At 49.2% G+C, this 13,307-nt stretch overlaps 5 protein-coding genes across 5 annotated transcripts; 1 reads left to right on the top strand and 4 right to left on the bottom strand.

Moving 5' to 3' along the window:
- Nucleotides 1–756: 756 nt before the first annotated feature.
- On the bottom strand, nt 757–3,080 carry GGI43DRAFT_151358 (tubulin alpha chain). Its single transcript, XM_083199432.1, has 5 exons — nt 2,956–3,080; nt 2,731–2,789; nt 2,340–2,650; nt 1,761–2,264; nt 757–1,696 (listed from the first exon to the last, which is right to left on the bottom strand). The coding sequence occupies exons 1-5, from the start codon at nt 2,965–2,967 to the stop codon at nt 1,224–1,226; spliced, it is 1,359 nt and encodes a 452-aa protein (XP_083064960.1). The 5' UTR covers nt 2,968–3,080; the 3' UTR covers nt 757–1,223.
- Nucleotides 3,081–4,300: 1,220 nt separating this feature from the next.
- On the bottom strand, nt 4,301–5,427 carry GGI43DRAFT_379506 (uncharacterized protein; the record flags this gene model as incomplete). Its single annotated transcript, XM_083202850.1, has 2 exons — nt 4,301–4,928; nt 4,982–5,427. 2 exons carry the CDS (start codon nt 5,425–5,427, stop codon nt 4,301–4,303), a joined length of 1,074 nt encoding a protein of 357 aa, XP_083064959.1.
- Nucleotides 5,428–7,467: 2,040 nt separating this feature from the next.
- GGI43DRAFT_393310 (40S ribosomal protein uS19) lies at nt 7,468–8,598 on the top strand. The gene is made up of 4 exons (XM_083204654.1): nt 7,468–7,555; nt 7,733–7,809; nt 7,957–8,253; nt 8,331–8,598. Exons 1-4 carry the CDS (start codon nt 7,541–7,543, stop codon nt 8,398–8,400), a joined length of 459 nt encoding a protein of 152 aa, XP_083064958.1. The 5' UTR covers nt 7,468–7,540; the 3' UTR covers nt 8,401–8,598.
- A 142-nt stretch (nt 8,599–8,740) lies between these two features.
- GGI43DRAFT_379504 (uncharacterized protein) lies at nt 8,741–9,739 on the bottom strand (the record flags this gene model as incomplete). The annotated part of the gene is made up of 2 exons (XM_083202849.1): nt 8,741–9,510; nt 9,658–9,739. The coding sequence occupies 2 exons, from the start codon at nt 9,737–9,739 to the stop codon at nt 8,741–8,743; spliced, it is 852 nt and encodes a 283-aa protein (XP_083064957.1).
- An 840-nt stretch (nt 9,740–10,579) lies between these two features.
- On the bottom strand, nt 10,580–11,661 carry GGI43DRAFT_151304 (uncharacterized protein). Its single transcript, XM_083199431.1, has 3 exons — nt 11,120–11,661; nt 10,816–11,048; nt 10,580–10,732 (listed from the first exon to the last, which is right to left on the bottom strand). Exons 1-3 carry the CDS (start codon nt 11,237–11,239, stop codon nt 10,588–10,590), a joined length of 498 nt encoding a protein of 165 aa, XP_083064956.1. The 5' UTR covers nt 11,240–11,661; the 3' UTR covers nt 10,580–10,587.
- Nucleotides 11,662–13,307: the final 1,646 nt, after the last annotated feature.

The raw sequence follows: 13,307 nt of genomic DNA, 5'->3' as shown, positions 1-13,307 counted from the left end.
CATTGCGGTGAGCTAGAAAAGGCAGTAATAAGACAAAGAGAAATGGGGTTAAAATCCCTGCCTTGGAACGTCAGCCGGGTGTGAGTTTATTTTCCCTGCTTCTGAAGCACCATTTGGCTTGTAAGAGGCTATAATACTGGGGTTGTAGGCCTATACGATTCCGTGGGGGGGGAAAAAAGCACAGCGAGCGCTTACCTCATCATGTGAGAGGGCAGCAGACGCCGCCGGCCTTTGTTGAGGAGGGGAAATGCGTGTATATGGAACGATAATCTTGGTTTTCCCGTTCTCTTTCACTCTATAGCTAGAGCACTGTTTTTATTTGACCTCCAGGCTGCTTGTTAGAAAAGGCCATGTATTTTACCGCCTCTGCAGGGGGTTTGAAAAAGGATAGAAATTTATTTTAGGCGTTTGGAACAGGAAAAAACATGAAAGGCACTACAGGGTACCCCTCTTCCGCTACGAAATCAAGTAATTTCACCTACAATGTGAATGCTATGAAGAGCATTAAAAGAATTTATTAATTTGTCGTATTTGTCAAATAATAGCTCTTGTTTTATGAATGTTTCCTTGTGTCTAAAATTGCATGCTTAGTAGTACAAATTCGTTGTCAGCGTTTGATATATTTTGTACTGCGTTGCCACTTTGACGAACATGTATTCCAATGCCACGTCACGGAGGCGCAGTATGAGCGAAAGCATTCCGTCCAATTATAACAAAACTCCCAAGCTGGCGGTCAGCACCCATGCATAATAACTGAACCATGCACGTATGCAACAACAAGAAGAAATCAACAGTTGCCTCAATCTCCGTTTATTCATTTTCTTAAAAAAGTACTGACTACCAGGCTACGTGTGTAGCCATTCCCCAGAGGCCGCATAACTAAGACTAAATACTATATACAACGAAAGATAGTTTTGGGGATGGGGGGATATAGGTATCAAGTTTTTCGCTCTGCTTGCTCCCAAACGTATACAATTCAGTGATATTAAAGCAAAAAAGGACTGGGAAAAATAAGTGTTAAAAAAGAAGGAAAGAAATGGAAAAAGAGAGGATATGGGGGACCGTCTCATCTAATCCGACTCCAAATACGATCAAATTGTTTTTTTTTTCCCTTTGAAGAAATCTCAAACCAAAATGTTCCAATTAAAACAGTAAGCAATCTTTCATTTTGTTCATAAATGGCGCGAATATTCGTTGTCCTTGTCTGCTCACTAGAGACCGCTCTAGTACTCCATGTTTTCAACATCAACAGAGTCGGAAGCGACCTCTTCGTAGTCCCTCTCAAGAGCGGCAAGATCCTCTCGAGCCTCGGAGAATTCGCCCTCCTCCATACCCTCACCGACGTACCAGTGCACAAAGGCACGCTTGTTATGCATTAGGTCGAATTTGTAGTCAAGTCGCGACCAAGCCTCGGCGATGGCGGTGGTGTTGGAGAGCATAGACACAGAGCGCTCGACAGCAGCGAGACCACCCTCTTGAGCAGAAATGGGAACAGCGGTTGGCCTCTGGTAAGTAATTCCAACCTTGAATCCAGTAGGGCACCAATCGACCATGTGGAAAGTGGACTTTTGCTTGATTGTAGCGACAGCAGCGGTACAATCACGGGTCACGACGTCACCGCGGTAGAGCAGAGCAACGGCCATGTACTTGCCGTTCTGGGGGTTGCACACGACCATTTGGTTTTGAGGCTCGAAACCTGAACAAGAGCGTCAATTTAGACTGCGCATTTCTCAGTAGAAAATTGGGGGAGATCATCTTACACTGGAGGGTGAGCTCCTGGATCTTGAAGCTCTCGTGGGAGCTCTTCTTGGCAGAAACAACCGGGGCGTAGCTGACCAGAGGGTAGTGAATACGCGGGAAAGGAACCAAGTTGGTCTGGAACTCGTTCAAATCGACGTTGAGGGCACCGTCAAATCGCAGGGACGAAGTAATGGAGCTGACCACTTGGGCAATCAGGTTGTTGAGGTGGTTAAAGGAGGGGCGGGCAATGTCGAGATTTCTTCGGCAGACTTCATAGACAGCTTCGTTATCCACTAAAAAGGTGCAGTCGGAGTGCTCGATGGTGCTATGAGTTGACAGAACTGCGTTGTAAGGCTCAACAACGGCAGAGGAAGTACGAGGAGCAGGGTAGACGGTAAACTCGAGCTTGGTCTTCTTGCCAAAGTCGGAAGCAAGACGCTCCAGCAAAAGAGCACCAAAGCCAGATCCAGTACCGCCTCCGAACGAGTGGAAAACGAGGAAACCTTGGAGAGAGTGGCAGTTGTCTACAGCGTGGCACATTAGCTTCTCAGGTCGAACAAAACGTGGCCGTCAAACCACCACACTCCAGCAGCACTCACCAGTAACACGGCGGATCCGATCCATGACAGTATCAATCATCTCCTTGCCAACGGTATAATGACCGCGGGCATAGTTGTTGGAAGCATCTTCCTTTCCGCTGATCAGCTGCTCAGGGTGGAAGAGCTGGCGGTACTCGCCCGTTCGAATCTCGTCGATGGGAGAGGGATCGAGGTCGACGAATATTGAACGAGGCACGTGCTTGCCTCCAGCGGTCTCGGTGAAAAAGGTGTCCCACGAGCCGTAATCTGTGTCTTCGCTGGCGTTGGGATCTACGCGACCGTCGAGGCCGAGACCGTGCTCAAGACAGTAGCTATGCGACGAGAAAATGTTAGCATCACGCGCCAAGCGCTTATAAATCCTCACGCAACACGTATAGAGGGGCTCACGTACAGCTCCCAAGCTGCGTTGCCGAGCTGGACACCAGCTTGGCCAACATGAAGGTGCAGAATCTAAAAGTTCAAGTTAGCAAAACCTGCAGAAAAGAGAGCTCATGGCGTGGCTGGGCGTAAAAAGTTCACAGCTGGCCATGTCGCATCGCGAGCGCATTTCGCAGAAGTGGGATGATATCATAGCACTAGGAGAAAGCGACAGGCGCGCAGGGAAAAAGAAACTGACCTCGCCCCTCATTTTGGAATGATATTCAAGTGATGCTTCTGGTGGATGTAAATTCGTAAAGAGCTATCGTTGAATATGCGCAGAGTAGTTCCGGTATATGGCGCAGCAGGCAAGACGAGAGGTAGTTCAGCCTTGAGCAAGGAGATCCGGCGATGGTTCCCTCGGTGGAGTTTTTATAAAGTGGTTTGGTGGGATAGGTAATTTTTTTTTGGCGGGGATTATTGACCAGAGGTACCTGCATGCCTAAGCGTTTGGCGCTGATGGACAAAGTCGAGCCCGTTCTGCGACAGCCCACCACGGACAAAGTACAAGGCGCTAAAATAGCGCATTGGAGAAGCTCGGAACCACTGGATGCCCAAAGGGAATGCTTAGAGATGCTGAGCTGTTGGCCCAATTCGTGGTCAAACAGCGTGGCGCCCTAGACTGTACCAACTTGCGATCATGAATAGCTGGAACCTAAAATTGCTGCTTCTCCCGGCCGATCCATGACTGAGATTGTAGGCACCTGCATTTCAAGACGCTTTTGCTACTGCCTGGCTCTAGGTAACTACATAAAACGGCCCCGATGAGATTCCAAAGATGGAGGTGGGTCGTTGGTTCCGACGCTATCCACAGCGGCCCGTTGTGTCTGACGAGAGCGTCGTCGTGCTACCACTGGTATGTATCGGGCTAAACGGATCGAACTTGGATGGCCAGCTCGAGAAAGTATAGGTCATCAGATAAATGCAGTAGTAGTTACAATGGTAAGGCGATATAGTAAGCTATTCTAGAAGTAGGCCCTCGGCAAGTCTCGCGGTCCCGGCTGGATGGAACCGATAAACCGGTGCCTACGACCAGCATGTTCAGCTTGCATGCATGTTTACCTCGCCTTAGTCAGATGCCAAATGTCTGGTCCCTATTTGCGGTGTACAAGGTTCGGAATAGAGTGCTGAGGCATACACTTCGCCCTATCCGCAAAGAGCGTTCCAAGTCCGAGCGTTTATTAATGCTAGAGAGGTACGGTCAGGGGTTATTTTGTTGCCTGCTCAGGTACCAACTGGGTAATATTATCAACACCCAAATTTGGTAACTTTATTCGCCTCCTTTTACAGCTCCAATTATTTTATTTGACTTGGTCATTTATCTGTATACACGAGTAGGCTAGCTTTTTCGTGTCCAAGTGCCCGAGTTATTCTGCTGCTATTCATTCTATCATCACATAATGTCACCGATCCGGTCAACATCAAAGTTAACTGATTGGCATGTTGTTTCGCCCCGTAAGATTGATGGTATCATAAAACAAATCCTGTCTAAACAATTAAAGAGGATTAAAACAAGAGTCCAAAAATAAAAATTAAACAACATCTCATCTCTCGTGGGGGCCATCTCGGCTTTCTTCCCCTGAGGCTCTCTCCAGCTCTTCAATACGTCGTTGAATAGCAGCCTTTTGGGCTATTAAAACTTGAATCTCACCGCCTCGGGTCACTGCGGTACTCCCACTATCGTTATCAGCGGTGTTGTTGGTTTCGGACTCGGAAGCGTAGGCGGGCGGTGGCTCGGAATCGCGGGCACGAACCTGTGTGTGAGAGCTGGAGTACATTCGTCCTTGTGCTCTTTGCACGGCTCTGAGCTCGTGCGACGTTCGATCTGTGGAACCCCTTTTCCTTCCCATATAAAGAAAGATGGCTGCTGCAATAGCGAGCAATCCGCCGAGTGCCACGCCAACTCCAATGCCTATCTTGGCACTTACTGACAAGCCCTCGTCGTCATCTTTATGATCGTCGATATCATCATCGTCTGTTAAACCGAGTAGTGGCTTATCTTTCTCTCTGAAGAGCGCACGGATGGTATTCACGGCGATAGTGGCACTATATAAAGTGGTAGTTGAATTGGTCAAAACTTCGTATGTGGCTGCAGTGCTGTTATAAATGATGGGTACAGCTAGGACTGTAGGGACTAGACGTTTGCAGTGTCCGCCCGCCCAAGAGTATTCGCTATAAATAGTCAGCGCAAAGAAACTACTCAGTCACATCTTTCCTCAACGTACGATGAACAGCATAGAGCTGTCGTGGTTACCTCATCCTCATCCTGAGTCTTCATCCGCTCGGTGTTTACGGAGACTGAAACAGTAGTCCATCCATAGGGGCATGTCGCTGGGCTAAATACTCCAGTGCGTCCATCAAAGAACATACCATCCGGATAACATGACAGAGTCGAAGCTCCTGGATGAGGTTCCAGATCCAGATAGGCAATAGGATCCGAAACACCTGGCGGTAAGTCGTTATCGACGACGTATGTCCATGTGCAGCTCAAAGGTCGACTCCAATGCGTTGTCATAGGGGGAAAGGGCCCGGCTGTGATGGGAGGACCGCCATCAGTCGTGCTGGTGGTAACCGTAGAGAGTGTTGTTGTTGGCGGAAGAATTGTCGATGAAGAGCCTGGGCTTATGGAGATGGTCGAGGACGTAGCTGGTGCCGACACTGTGAGAGACATAGTGCCCCCGAGACACTAGCCTCCACTGAATAGAGATACGGGATGGCGCTGTGATCGACAAGGAGATGTGATGTTGGTGAGAAACTGACAGCTCGTTCCGTCGATTAGATTGATGACTACGGGGTAGAAGTCCGCGTCCGATGGAAAACCTCGTATAGTTTAATCTCAATTACCAACTGGCCTTGAAACCCAGGCTGACCAGTTCTGAAAGCAGAGTGGCGCGTTAATGCACCAACAGAACGAAAGTCCCAGATGGAAAGAGCTGGCGAAGGCTGTGCAATCTACAGGGGTTCGAGGCCTTTCTATAAATCGAAAAGTCAAAAGCCAGTTGGAGACGCAAAGGTTTTTTTGATCGTGAATGTCCCGCCAAGGTGCGAGTCGGCTCCAATTATGTGCCCCTTTGAAGCAAGTAAAATGCCCAGTCGTCTCAGTTTTGCTTGGAGCGCTCGGCGTGAGGCTTCCAAGACTCCATCACCATTGGCGCAAGGGCGATGAGAAGGATGGAGGTGGCACCAACAATCGTCAACGCAGTCTTCCAAGCCCCAGGTTTTTGTATGAGGGGACATTAGGAGAGAGAGTTCTGAAGGCTACTAAATGGACTTCGTAATGGATGGCGTTGGCGAAACTGGCGCCGAGACTTTGCCAAGCCTACATCCAGCGGTGCAGGTCTCGGCGGCGTTGCTTACTTGGGAGAATTGGCCCAAGCACAGGCTCGGGTTGGGCCACCACACATGAACGGCTTCATCTGGCAGTTTCTCGGCAGAGTCTGGAACTCACGCCCAGATGTTAGTCACCCGGGTGCGGCCCAGAAAAAAAAAAGAAGAAGTAAAAAAAACGAGCGGCGTGCTGTCAGCTGCACGCTCAGTGTCGTATTGATGGTATCAATGCCAAGACAAAAGGCGGCAGTTAGCAGTGGATGAGAAATGAAGGTAGATGGGCGAGAAGCACCCGCAACGGGTCTCGGGTGGAGCAAAAGCAAACAAGCGGCGAAAAAGAGTTGCAGCACAAGACGGATAGCTTAATTCAAGCGGCCTAGTAGACAAGGGCTATGCTCCGAAACGTATTATGAGAACACATGGAAACTTGCCGAGGGAGGGCATATCGAGCGATGTGAATCAACCGGGGGTCTCCCTTAGGCTACTGGAGGATGAGGGCAAAGCCTCTTGGCGGGCTAATAGCTCACGATTAGCGCTGGACATATGAAAAGTGATGGGATCTACAATTATGCCCAGCAAATCGTCCCAGCTCCTGTCGAGGTCCGTGACCTTAAATCCATGGATGCATTCTTGGCGTTGTCCGAAAGACCCACCCATTCTCCCATAACTTCTCATTCAATACGGAGTAGGTACTCTCTCTGCTCTCCGATCGGGTACAGTATTCTAGACTAGGTAGTCTGACGCTCACTATTAACTCGTATATGCTGCCGCGCGCCCTACCATGAAGCTCTTGTATAACTGCCGTGAAGTTGTTACTCATCGCGTCGCATATTATAAGCTGATGTGACCAATTGTGAACACGAGAATCTTGGCCGAAGCCTCGAGCCTCAAAATTGCGTAGCTATTGTTACACTGCTTCGCCAACAGCTGCCTATAATGGTGGGATACGTGAGAAAGCATTCAATTAGCCGAGCTGAATTCCACACATCTTGAAGCACCGTCAAAATGACACGAAAACGAGGCGAGATTCTGCACGAGCTGTACAACGAACGACGAACGAACGCTGGACCTCCGCGGCGCCCCGAGTCGGCTCCGCAGCACGGAGCAAAGGTACGTATACAAGACGGGGGCCGAGTTCTAATCTCCTTATCCGGAAGTTCTCCGGACGAGAAAGTAGCGACCCACAAACATAGCGTAGTCCACAAACGTGGCACTAGCCACAAGCCACAACCTTACATCACCCTACACCGCCACATATATTTGGCGCACCAAAACTTTTTTCGTCGCCAAAGTCACCTGACTTTTAGAAAAGGGCAAAGAAACCCTAGCCAGAATTTAGTAGTGCCGCAGCGCCAGCCCTCCCGCTCTTCGCAAAACGACTCCACGGCTATTACATTTGCTCGTCGATACCTGCGCGTTGATAAGCTAATTCCTTCAATCAACACACAACCGCAATTATGGCTGACGAATACGTACGTTTTACTTGCTCCCTTCCTTCGTCCTATGGCAGGCATACAGGTTCCGGAGAAGAGAAAGAAGAGAAGAGATTATGGACGCCGATGCTGCTGCGATAAGATGACGGGGGAACTTTTTTTCTGGAAATTGTCGAATCGAGGGGCGCTGACGAAATTATTTTTGTGATGATATAGAACGCCGAGGAGGCCGCCGAGATCAAGAAGAGAAGAGCGTTCCGCAAGTTCTCTTACCGAGGAATCGACCTTGACCAGTACGTTGCTTTGTTCCATCCCGTCCAATGACGAACCAGATCCGCCACCATCGTTTTTTCAACAGTTTGGAAGCGAGAAGAACCCGTTCTTCATCACCATTTTCAAGGGAACAATGGCGCTGACATTGTATTTTTCTCGACACACAGGCTCCTCGACCTCTCCTCTGACCAGCTCCGAGATGTCGTCCACGCCCGTGCCCGCAGAAGGATCAACCGCGGTCTGAAGCGCCGCCCCATGGGCCTCATCAAGAAGCTCCGAAAGGCTAAGCAGGAGGCTAAGCCCAACGAGAAGCCCGACCTCGTCAAGACTCACCTCCGAGACATGATTGTCGTCCCCGAGATGATTGGAAGCGTCATTGGTATCTACTCCGGCAAGGAGTTCAACCAGGTTGAGATCAAGCCTGAGATGGTTGGCCACTACCTGGGTGAATTCTCTATCTCATAGTACGTCTTCACTGGATTCTCTCTGCGGAGGAAGCTTCTCCACGATCGGTTGTAAATTTTACTGACCCCCTCAACAGCAAGCCTGTCAAGCACGGTCGACCTGGTATCGGTGCCACTCACTCTTCTCGTTTCATTCCCCTCAAATAAGAGGTTGTGGTCTTGGGTGGTTTCTGCATTCACGGACGTTTTCGGGCGAAAAGGACTGGTTTTAGTAGACGGAGGAAAGCCGCTACTGAAGTTGTTGATGACAATGAATTCTATGATAGTACAATAAGAAGGATTGTCTTCGCTTTCATAAAACAGCCAGCCAGTAGGCGCTGTTGATACATAAAAACCATTTCCCGCTTCGCTACAACCATGATGCGCCTTTCAAATGCACAAGTGATGCCCTGCCAACGTCTTCCAGGTTCCAGATTGTTGCTGATTCCGAAATTCATGGTCCAATGCCTTGGAATTGAAATCTTAACTGCATCGCTTATATGCCCCCCTATAAAAATACAGGACTTTCTGTGTTGGTCGTTTTAAGTCGAGAAATCAGCCGAGAAATGTTGCTACGAATAACTCCGAGCCGGTCCCTCAGGCCAGGAGGACTGCATATGGCACAACCAAACGAAGCCCCTCGCTGTTTATTGTAGCTAATGAGGATTTCGTCACCTGCTTTCAGAGGTGTGACGGCCTTGACGAGAATGCGGTCCGGGTAAGCAGATTCTGTCCATTGCTCGGCGTTGGCGCAGTGCCTGCATGCATGGTTCATGTGGGATCCCAAGGCATAGACGTGCCCTTCTGTCCCCTGGGGATTACAGAATGCGTACTCAAGAAAGAACCTCTTGATCATTTTCCCCCAATACCACCCGAGCTTGTCTTTTCCTATTGGTGCTGATCGCAGCTTGCGAAAACGATCCTGAAGCTTCAACTGGTTCTCCAGTGGTAGCTTGCACCATTGTTCCGCAATTGGCCATTTCTCCCTAGCTGGCATTTTCTGACGGCCGCACGAGAATAATGGACGCTCAGTTATGATATTTTCACCCCTCTCAAAGTTCCTGTCCGCAAAAACGCCGCGGCCGCGCCGGGTAAACGTATCTCTGATGCTCACACCATCCAACTTGTTAACATGGTTGGGAGGAGGGAAGCGTGCTGGCGCTGAAGTTTGAGCCGGCGCGGCAGTTTTCAGCGTAATTGATTCGGGCCTGCCCCTTTGGGAATTAACTAGAATGATTGTTGGCCTGTCAGGAGTCTTTGAAGTGTTTGATTCCTGGCCTAAAATATAAACACACACGTTAATGGACTCGGCTTTGGAAACGGAAGCTGCCATTTGTATTCGCGTCGAAGAGAGAAATGATGGGAAGAATAAAGGGCTGGGAAACAAGGAAGAGAGATGAAAAGAAAGTGAATGCGATTGCTTACAGTTCTCACCACTTGTTCTCTGTTGTTCCTCCTGGTCATTTTCAACAAGGGGGCTGAGCTGATCTGGGGCGAAGCGAGGCATGGCGAGCAGATGTTCACCACAATATTCCTTTAAGATCAAGTAGAAACACCATATGTTAGCCCTACATTTTCAATCTCACATGTCTCATAGCCCTTTTGACAGACGGGGCTGTCTCACGTTGAATTCAACCTGTATTTATCGACTCGAGGACAAGTGTTGCACAACCCTTGTTGGGCTCGGTTTAATGGCAAATCTAGCTTGTAAAGTGACTTCCGGTTGCAGGACCAAGTAATTGTAAAACGATTATGTGTCAGTAATGTTGGAGTCATAATAGAAACGAATGTACACAGCACTGCTGGTGAAGAAAACCAAATCGTCCAAAAAGAGTGCCTATTAAGAAAGTGATATTATTGTAAGAGAAGAAGAGACAAAAGCTGTTTAAGCGAAAAAGCTGCCGACTTATCCGCGACATTGTTGAAATTGCCGTGCTTGCCGCCTTTCCAACGCTCTTTCTATCTTCAACGCGATAACGTGAGGTGGTCGTGGCTGATACATGATTGAGAAGTGCATTGCGGAAAGACATTTGGATAAGACTGTCTCATTTTGGGAGGCTTTCTGAGCCGAGGTGACTAATGCCCAGTAAATTCGAGAGACAAATTGATTGTTGCAAATGGGTCTGTGAAAACAGACATCTCACAGCCCGCGAAATGTGTTATACCAAGCTGCCAATGTACGTAATCCAAGACGCATATCCCCTGTTCCCGATCCAGCAGGCACGATGTGGTTTCAGCAGGTCTTCCTACGGTCACAAAAAGCTGAGCAATACGAGCATCACGCATCGAACTGGCTCATTGGTTGATTGCAGAATTTTTTATTCTATAAATTGGATATAACTCAGCGCTGCCTCCCTACTCATCCTTCTTTGCAGCAGCCAGCTTAGCCGCCTTCTTCTCCTCCACCTTCAAGTGCTGCTGTCGGTAATGTTCTACAACGTGGTCAATGTTAGGGAGGTGACCAGCCTGGATGTTTCGCTGGGCGTGAGATGTGAAAGCTCTGTGTGCGGTGGTTTATAGTTAGCCATTGCCCATTGCAATTCGCTCTGCGCAAAAAAAAAAGACAATAACGAGTTTACGTACTCGGGGTATGAGACTTCGACATAAGCGCGCTTAGTCGATCCGTTCTCAAACAGATTCCTGTCGTAACCAGCCTGCTCCATCGCCTTGGTGTGCAGAGAGTTGATGGCCTCCCAGTCCTCAGCCTTTGATCGGTACTTGGCAAGCACGCCGTTCCAGGTCTCGCTCTCCTGAGGACGGAACTGGAAGACGAGGATGGTGCCCAGTAACGCGCCGACAGTAATCACAGATCCTTTCTATAACCCTCCAGTCAGCATCTAAAGCAATCTCCCGCGTCGAAAGAGCAAGATATGGGCTTTGGTCGTACCCCGAAGGACTCGTTAACGGGCGCAGACGAGTGGTGGCCGTGGGCCTCGGACGCATAGGTTCGGCATGTCCGCTGCAGCTGGCGGGCCGCGCAAACTGCCCTCTGTCGTGCGGCGAACATTGTGGCGGCGCTGGTGGTCAATTGGAGATGGTCGTCGCAAGGTTGATGCGGGCATCGAGATTGATCCGAGTGAAGTCGTCGCCGGAAGGTGGGCTGCTGCTGACATAATGCGAGTTGGGCCAATCACAGCGAGGCAGTTACTATGTCTACCATTTTGGAGCTCCAGCTCCCTTTATCTGCCCAAGGCTGTGTAACGGCATCTAAGGAAGCATTTCACATTTTTGCTGAGCCATTCAGCGTTGAATCAGGCCATTATTTATGACGTCTTCTCCTCATTGTGCTACTCTATGTTTTATTTCGGGCAACCAATTGATCATCTTGCAGCCTTTGCGGGCTCTTTTCCTGCTGCCGTTTCGTCCCTCACACATCGTTGGGCTTGAAAAGCAGTACATCCTGCATACTGGCATAAAATCATATGACGAGCTGGCAACCAGGACTCCCAGGCTATATGTGTAGAGCTGCACTGTGACCGCATGAGAGACAGCGCTAGAGAGTCAATTTGTCCAACAATTCGCCAAAATATCAAGAGTGTGGTGTCGGACCGGCTTGTCTATGGGTCACATCGTAATTGGGCTAAATCGCAACATGGACGTTGCCCGAAATGCGATTGCTACCTAATTGAAGTAGTTGGGTGGGAAGCCAAATGACGAATTTTTCCTGTGCTTGAAGATGATTAGCAGGACAGTTAAGCGTTTATACGTTTATACGCTGAGCATTAATACGGCTGTATGTAAGAGCCGTGAGTGGGATATTACTACTACTGCCATGCTACCAAGTAGCGTAGCTAAGAGCCTCAGCTAATGCCGGGAGCCTTTTCCCCCTACTTTCAAATTCTCTAGCCTCCCATGCAAACTTCCGACAAGGCGAGTTCTACAAGTAGTAATGTAGTATTTTACTCCCTTCTTTGCTTTTATCTTGACCATGACGCTAGCTGCATAATAAGCCTAACGGTGAGTGGCATTCGTTCAAACCCCTGTCTTGAAGCTAGGACGGCTTATTACGGATGCATCAAATACTACCAGGTCACAATATCACAACGATTGTTGCTGGGAATAAGGAGAATCGGAAAGATATCGGCGTATCCCAAAAAAGTAATATGGCCAGGCAATACCTGTGTGACCTCCATTTCAGCGGCTGCATTTATGCGACTCGGTATCGAATAACTGCTGACTTCTTTGCCAAATCAGACACCATGGCTTCTACTAAATGCTATTCTTCTTTTACTTCTCAATCTACTTGGAAGGAAATATGACCGTCTGAGAAAACACGGTATACATGCATACATACAAGAGTTGAGTGCTAATAGCACTTTGAACTTCAGCGCACGAATACGCGAAGCCCAAGCTTGACCAAGTACTTTTTAGGTACATGTACCTAATCGCGTGAGATGATAGGGGAGACACCTCAAGAAATTTGCTTGTCCGACTTCCTCTTGGACTTGCACAACCGCTGCTAGCACAAAATGAAACCGAATCTTGCAGCCACATTAGCAGCTTCGAGTCCAACAATGATCCGACCTCGCTCGCAAGCATATCCACATCACCTCACCACCTCCGGCCGATTCTGCTCGCTAACGGCGGATGACCTGCTGCAAAAAGAAAGAAAGAGGCCCAAATAATCAAAACCAGAGGTGCCTTGGCTAGCCTCGGCCGCTTCGTGCCAGCAAAACATGCTTCTTGAGGGCATCCAGAGAAGCTGCGATATGCCCCTTGTGCAGGCACATGCATATAATACGCTGCAAGAGGTTATCCGTGTGGGGGATGGCTTGACGAGTTCCACCTCGGTGAGAGTTCCAGACGATGCCATAGGCTGCTCTGAACAGCATGCGTTAGGTTCATTTGCCTGGTGGCGTTCTTTGCTGGGGTAACATGCAGTTTCCCTGCACGGTGGCCTGTCGTCTACGAGATTTGCGAATCCTGATGAGGGCTTTGGCTCGCTTGCTTCGAGACTACGGGATGCTAGCACCACCATCTGCCGCGCTACTGCTGATCGATGTGACAGCTCAACAGGACGACTTAAGCGCCTCACGCAAGCAGCGAGGGCGCATCCCGGGCTCGTGGACAAGGGA

The sequence above is a fragment of the Trichoderma evansii genome (genome assembly GCF_050947405.1).
Source record: "Trichoderma evansii strain SZMC 28006 chromosome Unknown GGI43scaffold_2, whole genome shotgun sequence".
Classification (NCBI taxonomy): Eukaryota; Fungi; Ascomycota; class Sordariomycetes; order Hypocreales; family Hypocreaceae; genus Trichoderma; species Trichoderma evansii.
This window is presented reverse-complemented; position numbering and strand designations above follow the sequence as displayed.